The sequence below is a fragment of the Glycine max genome, chromosome 19 (genome assembly GCF_000004515.6).
Source record: "Glycine max cultivar Williams 82 chromosome 19, Glycine_max_v4.0, whole genome shotgun sequence".
NCBI classification, from domain to species: Eukaryota; Viridiplantae; Streptophyta; class Magnoliopsida; order Fabales; family Fabaceae; genus Glycine; species Glycine max.
In genome coordinates, this window is record NC_038255.2 from 408481 (window position 1) to 425795 (window position 17315).

At 42.3% G+C, this 17315-nt stretch overlaps 2 protein-coding genes and 1 pseudogene across 2 annotated transcripts; all 3 read left to right on the forward strand.

Moving 5' to 3' along the window:
- The first annotated feature begins 1182 nt into the window (after nucleotides 1-1182).
- LOC102669409 (uncharacterized) lies at nucleotides 1183-2625 on the forward strand. Its single transcript, XM_006593007.2, has one exon. The coding sequence runs from the start codon at nucleotides 1183-1185 to the stop codon at nucleotides 2623-2625; it is 1443 nt and encodes a 480-aa protein (XP_006593070.2).
- A 358-nt stretch (nucleotides 2626-2983) lies between these two features.
- Nucleotides 2984-10477, forward strand: LOC100801630 (uncharacterized; annotated as a pseudogene).
- A 5338-nt stretch (nucleotides 10478-15815) lies between these two features.
- On the forward strand, nucleotides 15816-17258 carry LOC106797264 (uncharacterized). Its single transcript, XM_014771515.1, has one exon. The coding sequence runs from the start codon at nucleotides 15816-15818 to the stop codon at nucleotides 17256-17258; it is 1443 nt and encodes a 480-aa protein (XP_014627001.1).
- Nucleotides 17259-17315: the final 57 nt, after the last annotated feature.

A 17315-nucleotide genomic window follows, 5' to 3' on the forward strand; every position in this document is an offset into this window, starting at 1 on the left:
CGGCCTCTTACCTTGCCTAAACTCTTCTTTTTTCGAACTTTAAAATCAATCAAAACCAATTACTTGACTTTCTACTCCGAACTACATGATTTTGATCCCATTCGGGTATGTAGGCAAAAGACTTTGTCTTCCCAAATCAAATAAAAATAAACAAAAACTTTTTTCTTCTCCTTTCTTTTGAACCCACCTCTTTAATCTTTCCACACTTGAGCATTTATTTCCAAACAAATAATTAATTTAGCATAAAGATAAAATAAGCAAGAGGTTCCTATAGAGTACTATAGACGTTTAGGGTGCTAGTACCTTCCCTTTGCGTAACCAACCCCCGGACCTTTGATCTCTCAAAAATAGGGTTTTTCGAGCTTTCTCCCTTTTCTTCGGAAAAATAAAAGATCGGTGGTGATCTTAAAAATGCGAGTCAATGCTAATCAATAGCTTGATATCCAAAAATCACCGCGACAGAAAAATGGCGACTCCACTGGGGATCACACTCCTAAGTGGGTTAAACCTATCTTGTTTTTCTTCATCTTTATGCTTTATTATTATTTGAAACTGTAAATGCGTGCCTAAGTGTTTATCTTTTACGTGAGTGGTGAGATAAGTCCTACACCCGGACTTGAGGGAAACATAAGATAGGATGGTGGTATAATCATAGTGTCTTTCCGAGAGTGAGTTTCGGATGTGGCACATGTGATAACCCCGCTCAATGGAGGGATCTTGGGAATATTACTATGTTGGCATGAGTAGTCGTGTTCAGCATTAATATTTCCAAGCGACCTATGAAGTTGAGGACCTTTAGTTACCTTTAACCCATCTTAGCCTTTTAGGACGTAGTGCGGTGGCTAATCAAGAGTAGTCTTGAATTGGTTGATACGCGATACTACACTCAAACGAGGCTTTCCTATGGACGTTGTTGGACCGGGAGTAGTCCCGTAATCCGACAATATCCGGAAGTGGTCAATGACTTTGGGAACTTGGTAGAACCCGTGATACAGGTACATATGAAACCATAGTCCTTACCAAATGGCGTGTTTACCCTTAACTCCAACATTTTGGACTTAACTTCACCATGTTTTCTCCATACTGTGGCATAATCATGCATACATGCATCCATGCATAAACTCTTTTTTTTCATCCAAATTATCGAAGGACTTAGACAAGCTTTTTGTAAACTTTGTAGATATGGACATCCCACTGAGAAGCACTAGGAAGTACCTTTTCAAAAAAACAGACCTGTTGAGATTAAGGGAGCTAGCATCTTTAGTAAGTGATCCAGTTGATTTTCAAGCTCATCATGGGAAGTTGCTCAGAATTCTTAGAGTAGATGTTGAGGAAGGATGCCTAGAGACCCTGGTTCAGTTCTACGACCCGCTCTACCATTGCTTCACATTTCCCGATTACCAGCTTGTCCCCACACTTGAAGAGTACTCCTACCTAGTAGGTTTACCTGTGCCAGACAAGATACCTTTCCATGGTTTTGAGCCTACCCCTAAACCCTCCGACATCGCAGCCGCCCTCCATCTTAAAACCTCCATCATCCAAGCAAACCTTACCTCTAAAGGAGGCCTCCAAGGTCTTCCCACCCACTTCCTCTACCAACAAGCCTCCATATTTGCTGAAGCAGCTAGTATACTTGCCTTCCATTCTATCCTAGCCCTCCTTATATATGGCCTTTTACTCTTCCCAAATGTTGACAACTTCATCGATATCAATGCCATTAAAATCTTTCTTGCAAAGAACCCCGTACCCACTCTACTCGCCGATACCTACCATTCTATCCATGACCGTACCCAGGCTGGCCGGGGAACCATTTCTTGTTGTGCACCTTTACTCTATCAGTGGTTTACCTTCCACTTACCTCAATCCCGTGCCTTCAAGACCAATGATGACAAGCTTTCTTGGCCTCGCCGAATCATGACTCTTGACCCATCTGACATTGTTTGGTACCAAGCAGCTAGTGATGTTGGAGAGATTATTGTGAGTTGTGGTGAATATCCCAACGTACCTCTTTTGGGTATGCGTGGCGGAATTAGCTACAACCCGCTTCTCGCTCGACGACAATTTGGGTACCCGATAAAGACAAAACCAAACAACCTTGCCTTGACTAATGAATTCTATCTTAACCATGGAGATCACTCGAACAAAAGGGAAAGATTCGCACAAGCTTGGAGCGCTATCCGCAGACTCAACAGAAGTCAGTTGGGAAAGAAATCAGACTATGTGCACGAATCTTATACCCAGTGGGTTATTGATAGGACCAAGAGCTTTGGTCTACCCTACCGCTTACCTAGATACCTATCGTCCACCATCCCACCATCATCCTTGCCTATCCCCTTTGATACTAAGGAAGAGTTTCATGAACAATTAACCAAAGAAAGGCAAGAAAAAGAAACTTGGAAGAGGAGATGCCAGGAGCTAGAGCAAGAGAATGAGACTTTGAAGGGAAAGATAGCCCAACAGAGCCGTGAGCTTTTTATCCAGAACCAGAGGATGATTGAGAAGGACGACTTGCTTCGTCGGAAAGACGTTTTGCTCCACCAAGATGCTAGAAGGAAGAGGAAGTTTATGGACTTGTTCTCCCGTGCACATTCAGATTCCGAGGACCCATCTACTCCGGGAGTTTGAGTCTGAAGTTCTTAGGACCTTATGTTTAGATTTTAGCTCCCAAAATCTCTTGACTTGTAAAAAAAAAAAAAAAAAAAAAAAAAAAAATTGTAATATTCCAATGCTTAAGTGAAGTGTTTCAGTTTATGATGTTTACAATTTCTCTAACAAGTTCTTCGATAATAATTTGTTCCCTTTCTTTTTGCATAAGCATAAGCATGCATCATGTTGCATTCATGGTTTCTAAATCGAGTCTCACACTGTGTTCACTACTTCAAAAGGGGGGGGGGAGTCAATCAACCGCCGCCCAAGGAAAGTGGCCCGACGAATTCTCCACAAACCAACTCGCATTTACAACACCAGGGCCAATCGGAAGAGGATGGATATAGTTGAACAAGAAAATCAGAGTCTCAGGGAGGAGGTTGCCACTTTACGAGAGGGAATGGATAGGTTGACGACCATGATGAGTGCACTCCTGTCAGCCCAGAACTCTCAAGCTGCCGCCGCTGCTGTAGAGCAGCCTTTGGTGAGCACAACCCCGCTATCTACGGTGACTTCTCCACCCCTCTTTTTGCCTCCAGGTTGTACATGGGGAATGCCACCTCCAGTCTGTGGAAGCTCCCAGCCCGCTGTATCTGAAGCTCCACCTCCTTTTGCTCAGCAGTCAGCACCGGTTCCGCAACCCAGTACCTCTTTCCCTCAAGCTGCAATGACTTATTCAGCTCCACTGATTCACACTATTCAACAAGAGGTTGAACCAATTTTCCAAGCTGAAAATGTTGTAGCCTTCGACAAGATGGAAGAACTCCAAGAAAGATTTGATGGTATGCAAAGGGAAGTCGAAGCCCTCCGAGGAAGAGATCTGTTCGGGAAGGACGCCTGTGAATTATGCTTGGTCCCAAATGTTACTATCCCTCACAAGTTCAAGGTGCCAGACTTCGAGAAGTATAAAGGGAACTCTTGTCCCCGCAGTCACTTGGTGATGTACGCGCGGAAAATGTCCATGTATACTGACAATCATAAGCTGCTTATTCATTTCTTTCAGGACAGCCTGACTGGGGCCGCTCTGAAGTGGTATATGAATTTGGACAGTGCGAGCATTCGTACTTTCAATGACCTGGGTGAAGCGTTCATCCGGCAGTATAAGTACAATTTGGACATGGCCCCAGATCGTGATCAGCTCCGTGCGATGACACAAAAAGAGAAGGAAACGTTCAAGGAGTATGCCCAGCGTTGGAGGGAAGTGGCTGCCCAGATTGTCCCGCCGTTGGAAGAAAGGGAAATGACCAAAATATTTCTGAAGACCCTGAGCCAGTTTTATTACGAGAAAATGGTTGCAAGTGCACCAACAGACTTCACTGAAATGGTCAACATGGGTGTGCGATTAGAGGAAGGTGTCCGAGAGGGACGTTTGGCTGTGGAAAGTACCCCTGCCGCAAGTAATGCCAAGAAGTTTGGAGGCCACTTTGCGAAGAAGAAAGATCAAGAGGTGGGAATGGTAGCTCATGGTAAGCCTCAGCAGAATTTCACCCCATATCGTCAGGTTGCGAATGTCGCATCCACTATCCCAAACCCATCATATCACCAACAAAGGCCACATTACCCCTACCCGTACCCTCCACAACAATACCCTCCACAACAATACCCTCCACAACAATACCCTCCACAACCATACCCTCCACAACAATACCCTCCACAGCAATACCATCAGCCACAATACCCTCAAAAACAACAAAATCGCCCGCAGACCCCCCAACAACCATATCATTCACAAAACCGCCAGAAAACAACCTTTGATCCAATCCCGATGAAATATGCTGACTTACTCCCCGCCCTGCTCGCCAAAAACCTTGTCCAGGTCAGAACACCCCCTCGTACACCAGATGTTTTACCTCCCTGGTTTCGTCATGATTTAACCTGCGCTTTCCACCAAGGGGCCCCAGGTCATGACGTTGAAAACTGCTATGTCCTGAAGAATGAAGTGCAAAAACTAGTCCGGGCCAACTTGCTATCCTTCAAAGATCAGAATCCCAATGTTCAGGCGAACCCTCTGCCGAACCATGGGCCTGCTGTCAACATGATACAAGATTGTGATGAAGACGGTGTCATCCTGAACGTCCAGCACGTCCGAACTCCCCTGGTCCCAATACATATCAAGATGTGCGAGGCAGCTCTGTTTGACCATGATCATGCAGCGTGTGAAATATGTCATGTGAATGTAAAAGGATGCCCGAAGGTACAAGAGGACATACAAAGGCTGATAGACAATAGAGAACTAATCATCACGAGGAAGGACAAGGAAGTGTGCGTCATCACCCCTGAGTTTCAGCGGTTGGAAATAAGCTATAACAGTGGGGAATCAACTACTACTCCACTGGTGATTAGCTTGCCAGGACCTATGCCGTATGCTTCTCTAAAAGCGGTCCCTTACAAGTATAGTGCCACGATGTTGGAAGGTGGGCAGGAGGTGCCTTTGCCCTCTCTAACTCCTGCGATTTCTGTGGACAACATTGCTAGTGACGGTAAAGTTCTAAGGAATGGACGTGTTATCCCCACATTGTTTGCAAAGAAAGTGAATGATCCGGCAGTTAAACAGGCGACAGTGAATGGCCCCGGTACAAGGAAGGAAGTAGGCCAATCCAATGGGACTAGCAAGAATTCTGATCATGACGAAATTCTGAAACTGATCCAGAAGAGTGAGTATAAAGTAGTAGACCAGCTGTTGCAAACTCCCTCTAAGATATCCATTTTGTCTCTGCTATTGAACTCAGAAGCACACCGTGAGGCTCTAATGAAGGTGTTGGACCAAGCTTTTGTGGAGAGGGACGTGACTGTTAACCAATTGGACAGTATAGTAGGAAACATTACTGCTTGCAATAATTTGAGTTTTAGTGATGAAGAACTTCCTGAGGAGGGGAGGAACCACAATCTGGCGTTACATATATCGGTGAACTGCAAGTCTGATGCTCTGTCGAATGTACTTGTGGACACTGGTTCCTCATTGAATGTAATGGCCAAATCCACATTAGATCAACTTTCCTACCGGGGGCCTCCCATGAGAAGAAGCGGGGTGGTTGTCAAAGCGTTTGATGGATCAAGAAAGTCTGTTATCGGGGAGGTTGATTTGCCCATTACAATTGGGCCGTTTGTTTTCCAAATTACATTCCAGGTGATGGATATCCAAGCCGCATACAGTTGCCTTTTGGGTAGGCCGTGGATCCATGAAGCGGGGGCCGTGACATCCACCTTGCATCAAAAGCTGAAGTTTGTCAGAAATGGGAGATTGATCACTGTGAGTGGAGAGGAAGCCTTGTTGGTTAGTCATTTGTCAGCTTTTTCCTTTATTGGTGCTGATGAAACAGAAGGAACCTCTTTCCAAGGCCTGACTGTAGAGGGTAAAAAGCCAGAGAAGAATGAAGTATCTTTTGCTACTTGGAAGAGCGCACAGAAAGTGGTGCAGGAAGGAACAGGTGTAGGATGGGGAAAAGTTGTGCAGTTGCTAGAGAGTAAAAACCGTGAAGGACTGGGATTTGCTTCTTCTGCAGGATCCGCAACGAACAGTGTTGGATCAAGCTCCATTACTAGCACCTTTTGTAGCGCCGGGTTCATCAACAACCCGCCAGAAGCCAATGCTGTCTTGGAAGATGCTCCTGAAGAGATAGTGCTTGCATTTGTCACACCTGGAAAACTTGTTCGCAACTGGGACGCGGTTGACATCCCTTCAGTAGTTCATGCATCAAAGTAATGTGTCTTTGTTTTTTCTGTTTGTTTGTTTTTCAAAAAAGATCCTTTTGTCTTGCCCAGGACGAAAGCGCAATTATGTAGGGCTGTTTTGTTTCAAGCACTACTCTTATTAATGGAAAATGTGGTTTATCCTGATATCTATGCTTATTGCTCTTTCTGGAAAATGGTAACACAAAAAACCCAAAATATTTTATTTTTGTTTTCTGATTTCAATTAATTATAAAAAGTCTGCATTGTTCACTCATTTTCTAAAGTCAATCATCAATCATATGCAGACTAGGCATTTATGAGCCCGTTGAACATAATAACCCTGCACTCTCTCCCAACTACGAATCTCCTGTCTACGAGGCTGAAGAGGAGGAGGATGATGAAATCCCGAAGGAACTTGCTCGGTTATTGGAATATGAAAAGAAAACCATTCGGCCTCATGAGGAGGTAGTAGAGGTGATTAACTTGGGAACCGAGGAAGATAAGAAGGAAGTCAAGATTGGGGCATCGCTTGAGGCAACTGTCAAACGAAGGGTGATTGAATTACTCAAAGAATACGTCGATGTGTTCGCATGGTCGTACCAAGATATGCCCGGCTTGGATCCCCGTATTGTGGAGCACCGTTTGCCTTTGAAGCCCGAATGCCCACCGGTCAAGCAGAAATTGAGAAGAACTCGCCCTGACATGGCTCTCAAGATCAAAGAGGAAGTACAGAAGCAGATCGATGCAGGTTTTCTTGTCACATCAGAGTATCCCCAATGGTTAGCCAACATAGTGCCTGTTCCAAAGAGGGACGGCAAGGTCAGGATGTGCGTTGACTACCGGGATTTGAACAAGGCTAGTCCGAAAGACGACTTTCCTCTACCTCACATCGATGTATTGGTTGACAGCGCTGCAAAATCCAAGGTCTTCTCCTTCATGGACGGTTTCTCTGGGTACAATCAGATCAAGATGGCAGTTGAAGACAGAGAAAAGACATCTTTCATCACGCCTTGGGGCACCTTTTGTTACAGGGTAATGCCTTTTGGGTTGATAAATGCAGGTGCCACTTACCAAAGAGGCATGACCACTCTCTTTCATGACATGATGCACAAAGAGATAGAAGTGTACGTGGATGATATGATTGTCAAGTCAGGCACTGAAGAAGAACATGTCGAGTACTTGCTGAAAATGTTTCAACGGCTGAGAAAGTACCAACTTCGACTGAATCCCAACAAATGTACCTTTGGTGTTAGATCTGGAAAACTCTTAGGTTTCTTTGTCAGTCAGAAAGGTATTGAAGTAGATCCTGACAAGGTCAAGGCCATTAGAGAAATGCCGGTTCCACAAACAGAGAAACAAGTGAGAGGTTTTCTTGGATGACTAAATTACATTTCTCGTTTCATCTCGCACATGACAGCCACGTGCGGACCTATATTCAAGTTGCTTCGAAAAGATCAAGGGGTTGTCTGGACCGAAGACTGTCAAAAGGCTTTCGATAGTATCAAGAATTATCTGCTAGAACCTCCAATTCTTATACCTCCAGTTGAAGGAAGGCCTCTGATTATGTACTTGACTGTGTTAGAAGATTCTATGGGCTGTGTGCTCGGACAACAGGATGAGACCGGAAGGAAAGAGCATGCCGTCTACTACTTGAGCAAGAAGTTTACAGATTGTGAGTCCAGGTACTCCCTACTTGAGAAAACTTGTTGTGCACTAGCCTGGGCTGCCAAGCGTCTTCGTCACTACATGATTAACCACACCACCTGGCTAATATCCAAGATGGACCCGATCAAGTATATCTTTGAGAAACCCGCTCTGACAGGAAGAATTGCTCGTTGGCAGATGTTGTTATCCGAGTATGATATCGAATACCGCACCCAGAAGGCAATTAAGGGGAGTGTTCTTGCTGATCATTTGGCTCACCAACCAATTGAGGACTATCAACCCATCAAGTTTGACTTTCCTGATGAAGAGATTATGCACTTGAAGATGAAGGATTGTGATGAACCATTGTTTGGAGAAGGTCCAGATCCCGAGTCTAGATGGGGTTTGATTTTTGATGGAGCCGTGAATGTCTTTGGCAATGGAATTGGGGCAGTTATTATCACTCCTGAAGGTAATCATCTCCCTTTCGCTGCAAGGTTACAGTTTGATTGCACCAACAATATGGCAGAATATGAAGCATGTATCTTGGGCATTGAAAAAGCCATCGACTTGAGAATCAAGAACCTTGACATTTACGGGGATTCAGCTCTCGTAATCAACCAAATCAAAGGAGAATGGGAAACTCGCCACCCCGGCTTGATTCCATACAAAGATTATGCAAAGCGTTTGCTAACCTTCTTCAACAAAGTGGAGCTTCACCACATCCCTCGTGATGAGAACCAGATGGCAGATGCGTTAGCAACTTTATCCTCCATGTACGAAGTGAGTCACCGGAATAATTTGCCAACAATCAGAATTCAGCGCCTCGAGAGGCCCGCTCACGTGTTTGCAGTCGAAGAGGTTGTTGATGATAAGCCCTGGTTCCATGATATCAAGTGTTTCCTTCAAAGCCAGGAATATCCACCCGGAGCATCCAACAAAGACAGGAGAACTTTGAGAAGATTGTCTGGTAATTTCTTCCTAAATGGGGATGTTTTGTACAAAAGAAACTTTGACATGGTACTACTCAGGTGTGTAGATAAGCAAGAAGCAGAACTTTTGATGCATGAGGTACATGAAGGCTCCTTTGGAACTCACTCCAATGGACATGCAATGGCTAGGAAGTTGTTGAGAGCAGGTTACTACTGGATGTCGATGGAAACAGATTGTTGCAAGCATGCCAGGAAGTGCCACAAATGCCAGATTTATGCTGACAAAATTCATGTACCACCAACTACTCTTAATGTTCTTTCTTCTCCGTGGCCCTTCTCTATGTGGGGCATCGATATGATTGGTAGAATCGAACCGAAAGCTTCAAACGGACATCGTTTCATTCTAGTGGCTATTGATTACTTCACCAAGTGGGTTGAAGCAGCATCTTATGCAAATGTGACTAAGCAAGTTGTGGTCCGCTTTATCAAGAATCAGATCATCTGCCGTTATGGTGTGCCCAACAGAATCATCACAGATAATGGAACGAACTTGAATAACAAGATGATGAAAGATTTGTGTGAAGAGTTCAAGATTGAGCATCACAATTCTTCTCCTTACAGACCTCAGATGAATGGCGCAGTTGAAGCTGCAAACAAGAATATCAAGAAGATAGTGCAGAAGATGGTTGTCACATACAAAGACTGGCATGAGATGCTACCGTATGCTTTGCATGGGTATCGCACTTCAGTGCGTACTTCAACAGGGGCAACCCCCTTCTCTTTGGTGTATGGTATGGAAGCAGTACTCCCTGTGGAGGTTGAGATTCCATCAATGAGAGTTCTAATGGAGGCCCAGTTATCAGAAGCTGATTGGTGCCAAAGCAGATACGATCAGTTGAATCTAATTGAAGAAAAACGCATGAAGGCCTTGTGCCACGGACAACTTTATCAACAGAGGATGAAGCAAGCTTTCGACAAGAAGGTTCACCCTCGTGTGTTTCAAGAAGGAGATCTTGTGCTCAAGAAGGTTTTATCTTTCCAACCCGACTCTAGGGGCAAGTGGACGCCTAATTACGAAGGCCCATATGTCGTCAAGAGAACTTTCTCTGGTGGTGCGCTGATTCTTACGACTATGGATGGGGATGAGCTCCCTCGTCCCGTGAATGCGGATGCAGTCAAGAAATACTTTGTCTAAAAATAAAAGAACAGCTCGATAAGTCGAAAACCCGAAAGGGCGGCTTAGGCAAAAATGAGCATCTCGGTGGGTCGAAAACCCGAAAGGGCGGCCCAGGCAAAAATTAGAGACATCAAACAGAAAAATAATTAGCCTGATAGGTCGAAAACCCGAAAGGGCGATCTATGCAAAAGTTAAGGACCAAAAGACAAAGTAACTGCATCGAGCTGATCTTCGTTCATTTGAGGCACAATGGAATGTCAGGGAGACCCTGAATCTGAAGCATCCAAACAGTGGAATTCAAGGTTGTCAGAGGGAACAACGGTTATTGTGTTCAATGAACCTTCAACTTATATTTACCATTTTCCAAAACTTTGTAAGATCAGTGGAGCCATGCCATTGGCAGGTCATCACTCTTTCAAATAAATTTGAGCCTGTTGCCTTTCATTTGGAATTCTCATTTATTCAGCTTATAAAACCTTTCCTTTTTTATGGTAGCATTTGAAACAAAATATTTCTCAAAATCATAAATTTTCTTTCATGTCTTTTTTGAGAAGCACAAACAACAAAACACTTTTTCTTTGAACTCGTGAATAGATGAAGGGTGTGTCAACAGCTACCATGAGAATGGGTAAACCTTGCAGGTTGCACGTGGTCAATTGCTTTTGTTTTCTAAAAAAAAAAAAAAAAAAAAAAAATAAATAATAATAATAATAATAATAAGCATGACCACAGAAGCACCAGCTCTTCTACCATGTATTTTGGGATTGGCACGTTCTCCCCAAGAAATGTTTATTCCCCATCAGTTGCTGCGGACTTTACCCCGTCGCTATTTTGATATACCCTAGTGGCATCATCCCCATTGAAGATTGCCGAGTGTTTGTGATGCGACGTCGGGTCACTTCCAATCTTACCTGTCCAATCTTGTTCCACCAAATCTATCATTCACACAATCATACAAGTCAATCCTCCATACAGTCATACAAGTCGTGTCGTCATTCAGGCATTCATACATATACACATTCATGCATACACAATAAAGACAATATCATGCGTACATGGCTGCATTAACCATCATGAGTCTTGCTTCATTTACCTTTTCATTTCAATCAATCATGAATAATTTGTAACCTTCTATTTCCCCGAGTGTCATCCCCAATGGGTCTGATCCAAAGGTGTCACCCTCTCTCCGCCAAGTGGCAATTTCTTTAATGAACAGCTTGTGCATCATTTGCCTCTATTTCATGTCATCAGTTGGCTAGTTCGGCAATAACCTGAACAGTTGACATTTATCTTTGTTTCTTGTCAGTTGATTAGTTCAGCAATAACCTGAACAGTTGACATTTATCTTTGTTTCTCGTCAGTTGACTAGTTCAGCAATAACCTGAACAGTTGACATTTATCTTTGTTTCTTGTCAGTTGATCAGTTCAGCAATAACCTGAACAGTTGACATTTATCTTTGTTTCTTGTCAGTTGATTAGTTCAGCAATAACCTGAACAGTTGACATTTATCTTTGTTTCTTGTCAGTTGATCAGTTCGGCAATAACCCGGACCGTTGATATTTATCTTTGTCCCTTATCAGTTGGCTAGTTCGGCAATAACCCGGACAGTTGATATTTATCTTTGTTTTTTGTCAGATTGGCTAGTTCGGCAATAACCCGGACAGTTGATATTTATCTTTGTTTTTTGTCAGATTGGCTAGTTCGGCAATAACCCGAACAGTTAACATTTATCTTCAATTCTGGTCAGTTGGCTAGTTCGGCAATAACCCGAACATCTGACATTTATCTTTGTCCCTTTGTCGTCAGTGACTAGTTCGGCAATAACCCGAACAGCTGACATTTATCCCCAGCAAAACCATGTGATCCCCAGTCGGACCCTTTTTTTTAACAGAATCGGGTACCATTTGGTTTTGTTATTCCCAGTCGAGCCATTTACCTCGTCTTGCATTCATACTTGCATCGCAAGCATTCGCAACATTACGTGCATAACAGTGCATTCATAGCATTTTGTAGTTGAAATTGGTCAAAAATGGTGTACTCTGTATTTAAATCTCTTCGACCCGTCGCTTTAAAAGTTTCACTTTTAAATCTCCGTAACGAAGAGACTTAAATAGGGGCATCTGTCATACCCCATTTTTGACCGTTTTTATTTCTTTTTCTCGTCTTTTAAGCCGGAAATTTCCATCATTTCAGATGAAATTTCGGCAGGGAGGTATTTTAAAATACCTCATTTTTGTTTGGAAGACGCCCCTTTTTTATTATTATTATTTATTTATGTACCTTTTTTTATTATTATTATTTTTATTTTTAGCTATTATTTTCTTCTTTCTTTTCCTTTTATTAAGTGTTTTTTATTATTTCCGTTTTTTATTGATATCTTTATTAGTATCTTCTTTTCGTTTTTTTATTTTTTTTATTTTTTTTTTTTTTTTTTTTTTTTTTTATTATTATTATTATTTTATTTTTTATTTTATTTTATTTATTTTTTATTTTGCTGTTTTATTTTTATTTTTATTTTTTTTCTTTCTTTTTCCTTTTCCTTTCCTTTTTTCTTTTTCCTTTTCGGTTTTCTCGGTCCAGGCCCAGAGGGGCTCTTCGTTTTTTTACCCTAATTATGTCCTTTAAATGCTGCATTAATTACTGTGCATGTCAGAGAGAGAGAGAGAGAGAGAGCAGAGGTGAATACGGACAGTCACGCGGCCTAAAGCCTACACCACTAGCCACCACTCGGAACCGCCGCTCTCCCCCTCCGCGAACCACCACCATCGGCCTAGCCACCACTCAACCGCCACCCTCCCCCTCCGCGAACCACCACCATCGGCCTAGCCACCACTCAACCGCCACCCTCCCCCTCCGTGAACCACCAACACAAAAAAACCCAAAATCATCTTGCCATACTATTCATTTCCTTCCCTAGAAATCGAAACGTTAGAACAGAAACCACGCAAACACAGTAACCCACTCACTCACGCGGCCTAAAGCCTACACCAACCACCACTATCGGCCAAGCCCACACCAAACACCACCAACCACAAGCACTGCGTCAAACACCCACACCCACACAACCCAAGCTGTAACCGTTTTCTGAAGCTTAAACGATACATAAGGACAAAGGTAGTTCACCTTTTTTTCTAAGATTCAAGGCTAGATCTAGGCTTTATCAGTGTTGATTTTCAAAAAATAACGGTGGATTTGAGAACTAGGGGAAAAAAGAAATTCAAAACATGTAGTTTTTTTAAAAAAGGAGGAGACTTTGTTTCCGACGCGCGGCGCCGCCACCCATGGCCGGCCAGCCACTGCGCGGTAAACGACTTCCGGCGGTGTGTGTTAGAGAGAGGAGAGAGCTTTTGAGCGTTTTTTTTTTAGAGAGAGAAAGAGGTTGGATTTATGTTTTTTGCGTTTATTTTCCAATTTATACTGCTGCCATGACCAAGGCTATGGTGCACGCGGATCTCTGTGTCCCCATGGACCATCAGGGTTGAACCGTTAGATCCTAGATCTAACGGCCGATGTTATCCCCTGTTTTGATCAGATGCGTCTCACCTCTTGGTTTTTACTTTGTTCTTCTTCTCTTATGACGTTTGATTAAGATCTAATGGCTAAGACTATGTCTCCCCGTGATCAAATCTGGACGCTTCGATCAATCTGACGATTCAGATTTGACCTGTTAAGCCCACTTTCTTATTTGAGCCCATTTCCTTTTTTTTCTGTTCCTTCTAGTATTTTACTTTCTACACTTCCCTGTTACTTCTGCACCCCCTTTTCTTCTTTTTTTATTTATTACTTTTTTTATGCATCATATTTACTTTATGCCCTTGCATTTTTTTTTATTATTATTTTCTTTATTTATTTTCCAGCACCATATCTATTTTACGTCTTGCATTTTATTTTCCAGTATCATATTTATTTTTTGTCTTGCATTTTTATTTTTTCTTTTGTTTATTTTATTTTATGCATCATATTTACTTTATGTCTTGCATTTTTTTTATTTTTTAGCATCATGTTTATTTTATGTCTTGCATTTTTATTTTCATTTTTTTTATTTATTTCCAGCATTATATTTATTTTTTATGTCTTGCATTTCATTTCTTTATTTATTTTATGCACCATATGTATTTATTGTTTTGTATTTCATGCATTTTTATTATTTCTTCCAGCATATTTATTTTAATGCATTTGCAATTTTTATTTATTATTGCCAATTAGAATGTATCTAGGTCCAATAAAAAAAATAAAAAAAAAAAATGAGAATCTGCACCGACACTCACATTTATTTTTATGTTTTCCGCCGAGGACGATCATGTGATTTGAACCGTATCCGAGGAAAAGGGACCCTCACTTGATCCAACGTCATTTTAAGGGATCCGGCGCGTTTAGACTTATCTCCGCATAAAAAAAAAAAAAAAAAAAAAAAACTTTCCATAATCAAAATTTCAAAAAAAAAGGGGCAATCTTTTCTTTCTTTCTTAATCAAATCTTTAATCAATCTTTAATCAATCAAAACATTTTTTCTAATTTAAAATCAATCGAACTCACTTCTTTTATTTCTTCTATGCCTTTTCGGCCTCTTACCTTGCCTAAACTCTTCTTTTTTCGAACTTTAAAATCAATCAAAACCAATCACTTGACTTTCTACTCCGAACTACATGATTTTGATCCCATTCGGGTATGTAGGCAAAAGACTTTGTCTTCCCAAATCAAATAAAAATAAACAAAAACTTTTTTCTTCTCCTTTCTTTTGAACCCACCTCTTTAATCTTTCCACACTTGAGCATTTATTTCCAAATAAATAATTAATTTAGCATAAAGATAAAATAAGCAAGAGGTTCCTATAGAGTACTATAGACGTTTAGGGTGCTAGTACCTTCCCTTTGCGTAACCAACCCCCGGACCTTTGATCTCTCAAAAATAGGGTTTTTCGAGCTTTCTCCCTTTTCTTCGGAAAAATAAAAGATCGGTGGTGATCTAAAAAATGCGAGTCAATGCTAATCAATAGCTTGATATCCAAAAATCACCGCGACAGAAAAATGGCGACTCCACTGGGGATCACACTCCTAAGTGGGTTAAACCTATCTTGTTTTTCTTCATCTTTATGCTTTATTATTATTTGAAACTGTAAATACGTGCCTAAGTGTTTATCTTTTACGTGAGTGGTGAGATAAGTCCTACACCCGGACTTGAGGGAAACATAAGATAGGATGGTGGTATAATCATAGTGTCTTTCCGAGAGTGAGTTTCGGATGTGGCACATGTGATAACCCCGCTCAATGGAGGGATCTTGGGAATATTACTATGTTAGCATGAGTAGTCGTGTTCAGCATTAATATTTCCAAGCGACCTATGAAGTTGAGGACCTTTAGTTACCTTTAACCCATCTTAGCCTTTTAGGACGTAGTGCGGTGGCTAATCAAGAGTAGTCTTGAATTGGTTGATACGCGATACTACACTCAAACGAGGCTTTCCTATGGACGTTGTTGGACCGGGAGTAGTCCCGTAATCCGACAATATCCGGAAGTGGTCAATGACTTTGGGAACTTGGTAGAACCCGTGATACAGGTACATATGAAACCATAGTCCTTACCAAATGGCGTGTTTACCCTTAACTCCAACATTTTGGACTTAACTTCACCATGTTTTCTCCATACTGTGGCATAATCATGCATACATGCATCCATGCATAAACTCTTTTTTTTCATCCAAATTATCGAAGGACTTAGACAAGCTTTTTGTAAACTTTGTAGATATGGACATCCCACTGAGAAGCACTAGGAAGTACCTTTTCAAAAAAACAGACCTGTTGAGATTAAGGGAGCTAGCATCTTTAGTAAGTGATCCAGTTGATTTTCAAGCTCATCATGGGAAGTTGCTCAGAATTCTTAGAGTAGATGTTGAGGAAGGATGCCTAGAGACCCTGGTTCAGTTCTATGACCCGCTCTACCATTGCTTCACATTTCCCGATTACCAGCTTGTCCCCACACTTGAAGAGTACTCCTACCTAGTAGGTTTACCTGTGCCAGACAAGATACCTTTCCATGGTTTTGAGCCTACCCCTAAACCCTCCGACATCGCAGCCGCCCTCCATCTTAAAACCTCTATCATCCAAGCAAACCTTACCTCTAAAGGAGGCCTCCAAGGTCTTCCCACCCACTTCCTCTACCAACAAGCCTCCATATTTGCTGAAGCAGCTAGTATACTTGCCTTCCATTCTATCCTAGCCCTCCTTATATATGGCCTTTTACTCTTCCCAAATGTTGACAACTTCATCGATATCAATGCCATTAAAATCTTTCTTGCAAAGAACCCCGTACCCACTCTACTCGCCGATACCTACCATTCTATCCATGACCGTACCCAGGCTGGCCGGGGAACCATTTCTTGTTGTGCACCTTTACTCTATCAGTGGTTTACCTTCCACTTACCTCAATCCCGTGCCTTCAAGACCAATGATGACAAGCTTTCCTGGCCTCGCCGAATCATGACTCTTGACCCATCTGACATTGTTTGGTACCAAGCAGCTAGTGATGTTGGAGAGATTATTGTGAGTTGTGGTGAATATCCCAACGTACCTCTTTTGGGTATGCGTGGCGGAATTAGCTACAACCCACTCCTCGCTCGACGACAATTCGGGTACCCGATAAAGACAAAACCAAACAACCTTGCCTTGACTAATGAATTCTATCTTAACCATGGAGATCACTCGAACAAAAGGGAAAGATTCGCACAAGCTTGGAGCGCTATCCGCAGACTCAACAGAAGTCAGTTGGGAAAGAAATCAGACTATGTGCACGAATCTTATACCCAGTGGGTTATTGATAGGACCAAGAGCTTTGGCCTACCCTACCGCTTACCTAGATACCTATCGTCCACCATCCCACCATCATCCTTGCCTATCCCCTTTGACACTAAGGAAGAGTTTCATGAACAGTTAACCAAAGAAAGGCAAGAAAAAGAAACTTGGAAGAGGAGATGCCAGGAGCTCGAGCAAGAGAATGAGACTTTGAAGGGGAAGATAGCCCAACAGAGCCGTGAGCTTTTTATCCAGAACCAGAGGATGATTGAGAAGGACGACTTGCTTCGTCGGAAAGACGCTTTGCTCCACCAAGATGCTAGAAGGAAGAGGAAGTTTATGGACTTGTTCTCCCGTGCACATTCAGATTCCGAGGACCCATCTACTCCGGGAGTTTGAGTCTGAAGTTCTTAGGACCTTATGTTTAGATTTTAGCTCCCGAAATCTCTTGACTTG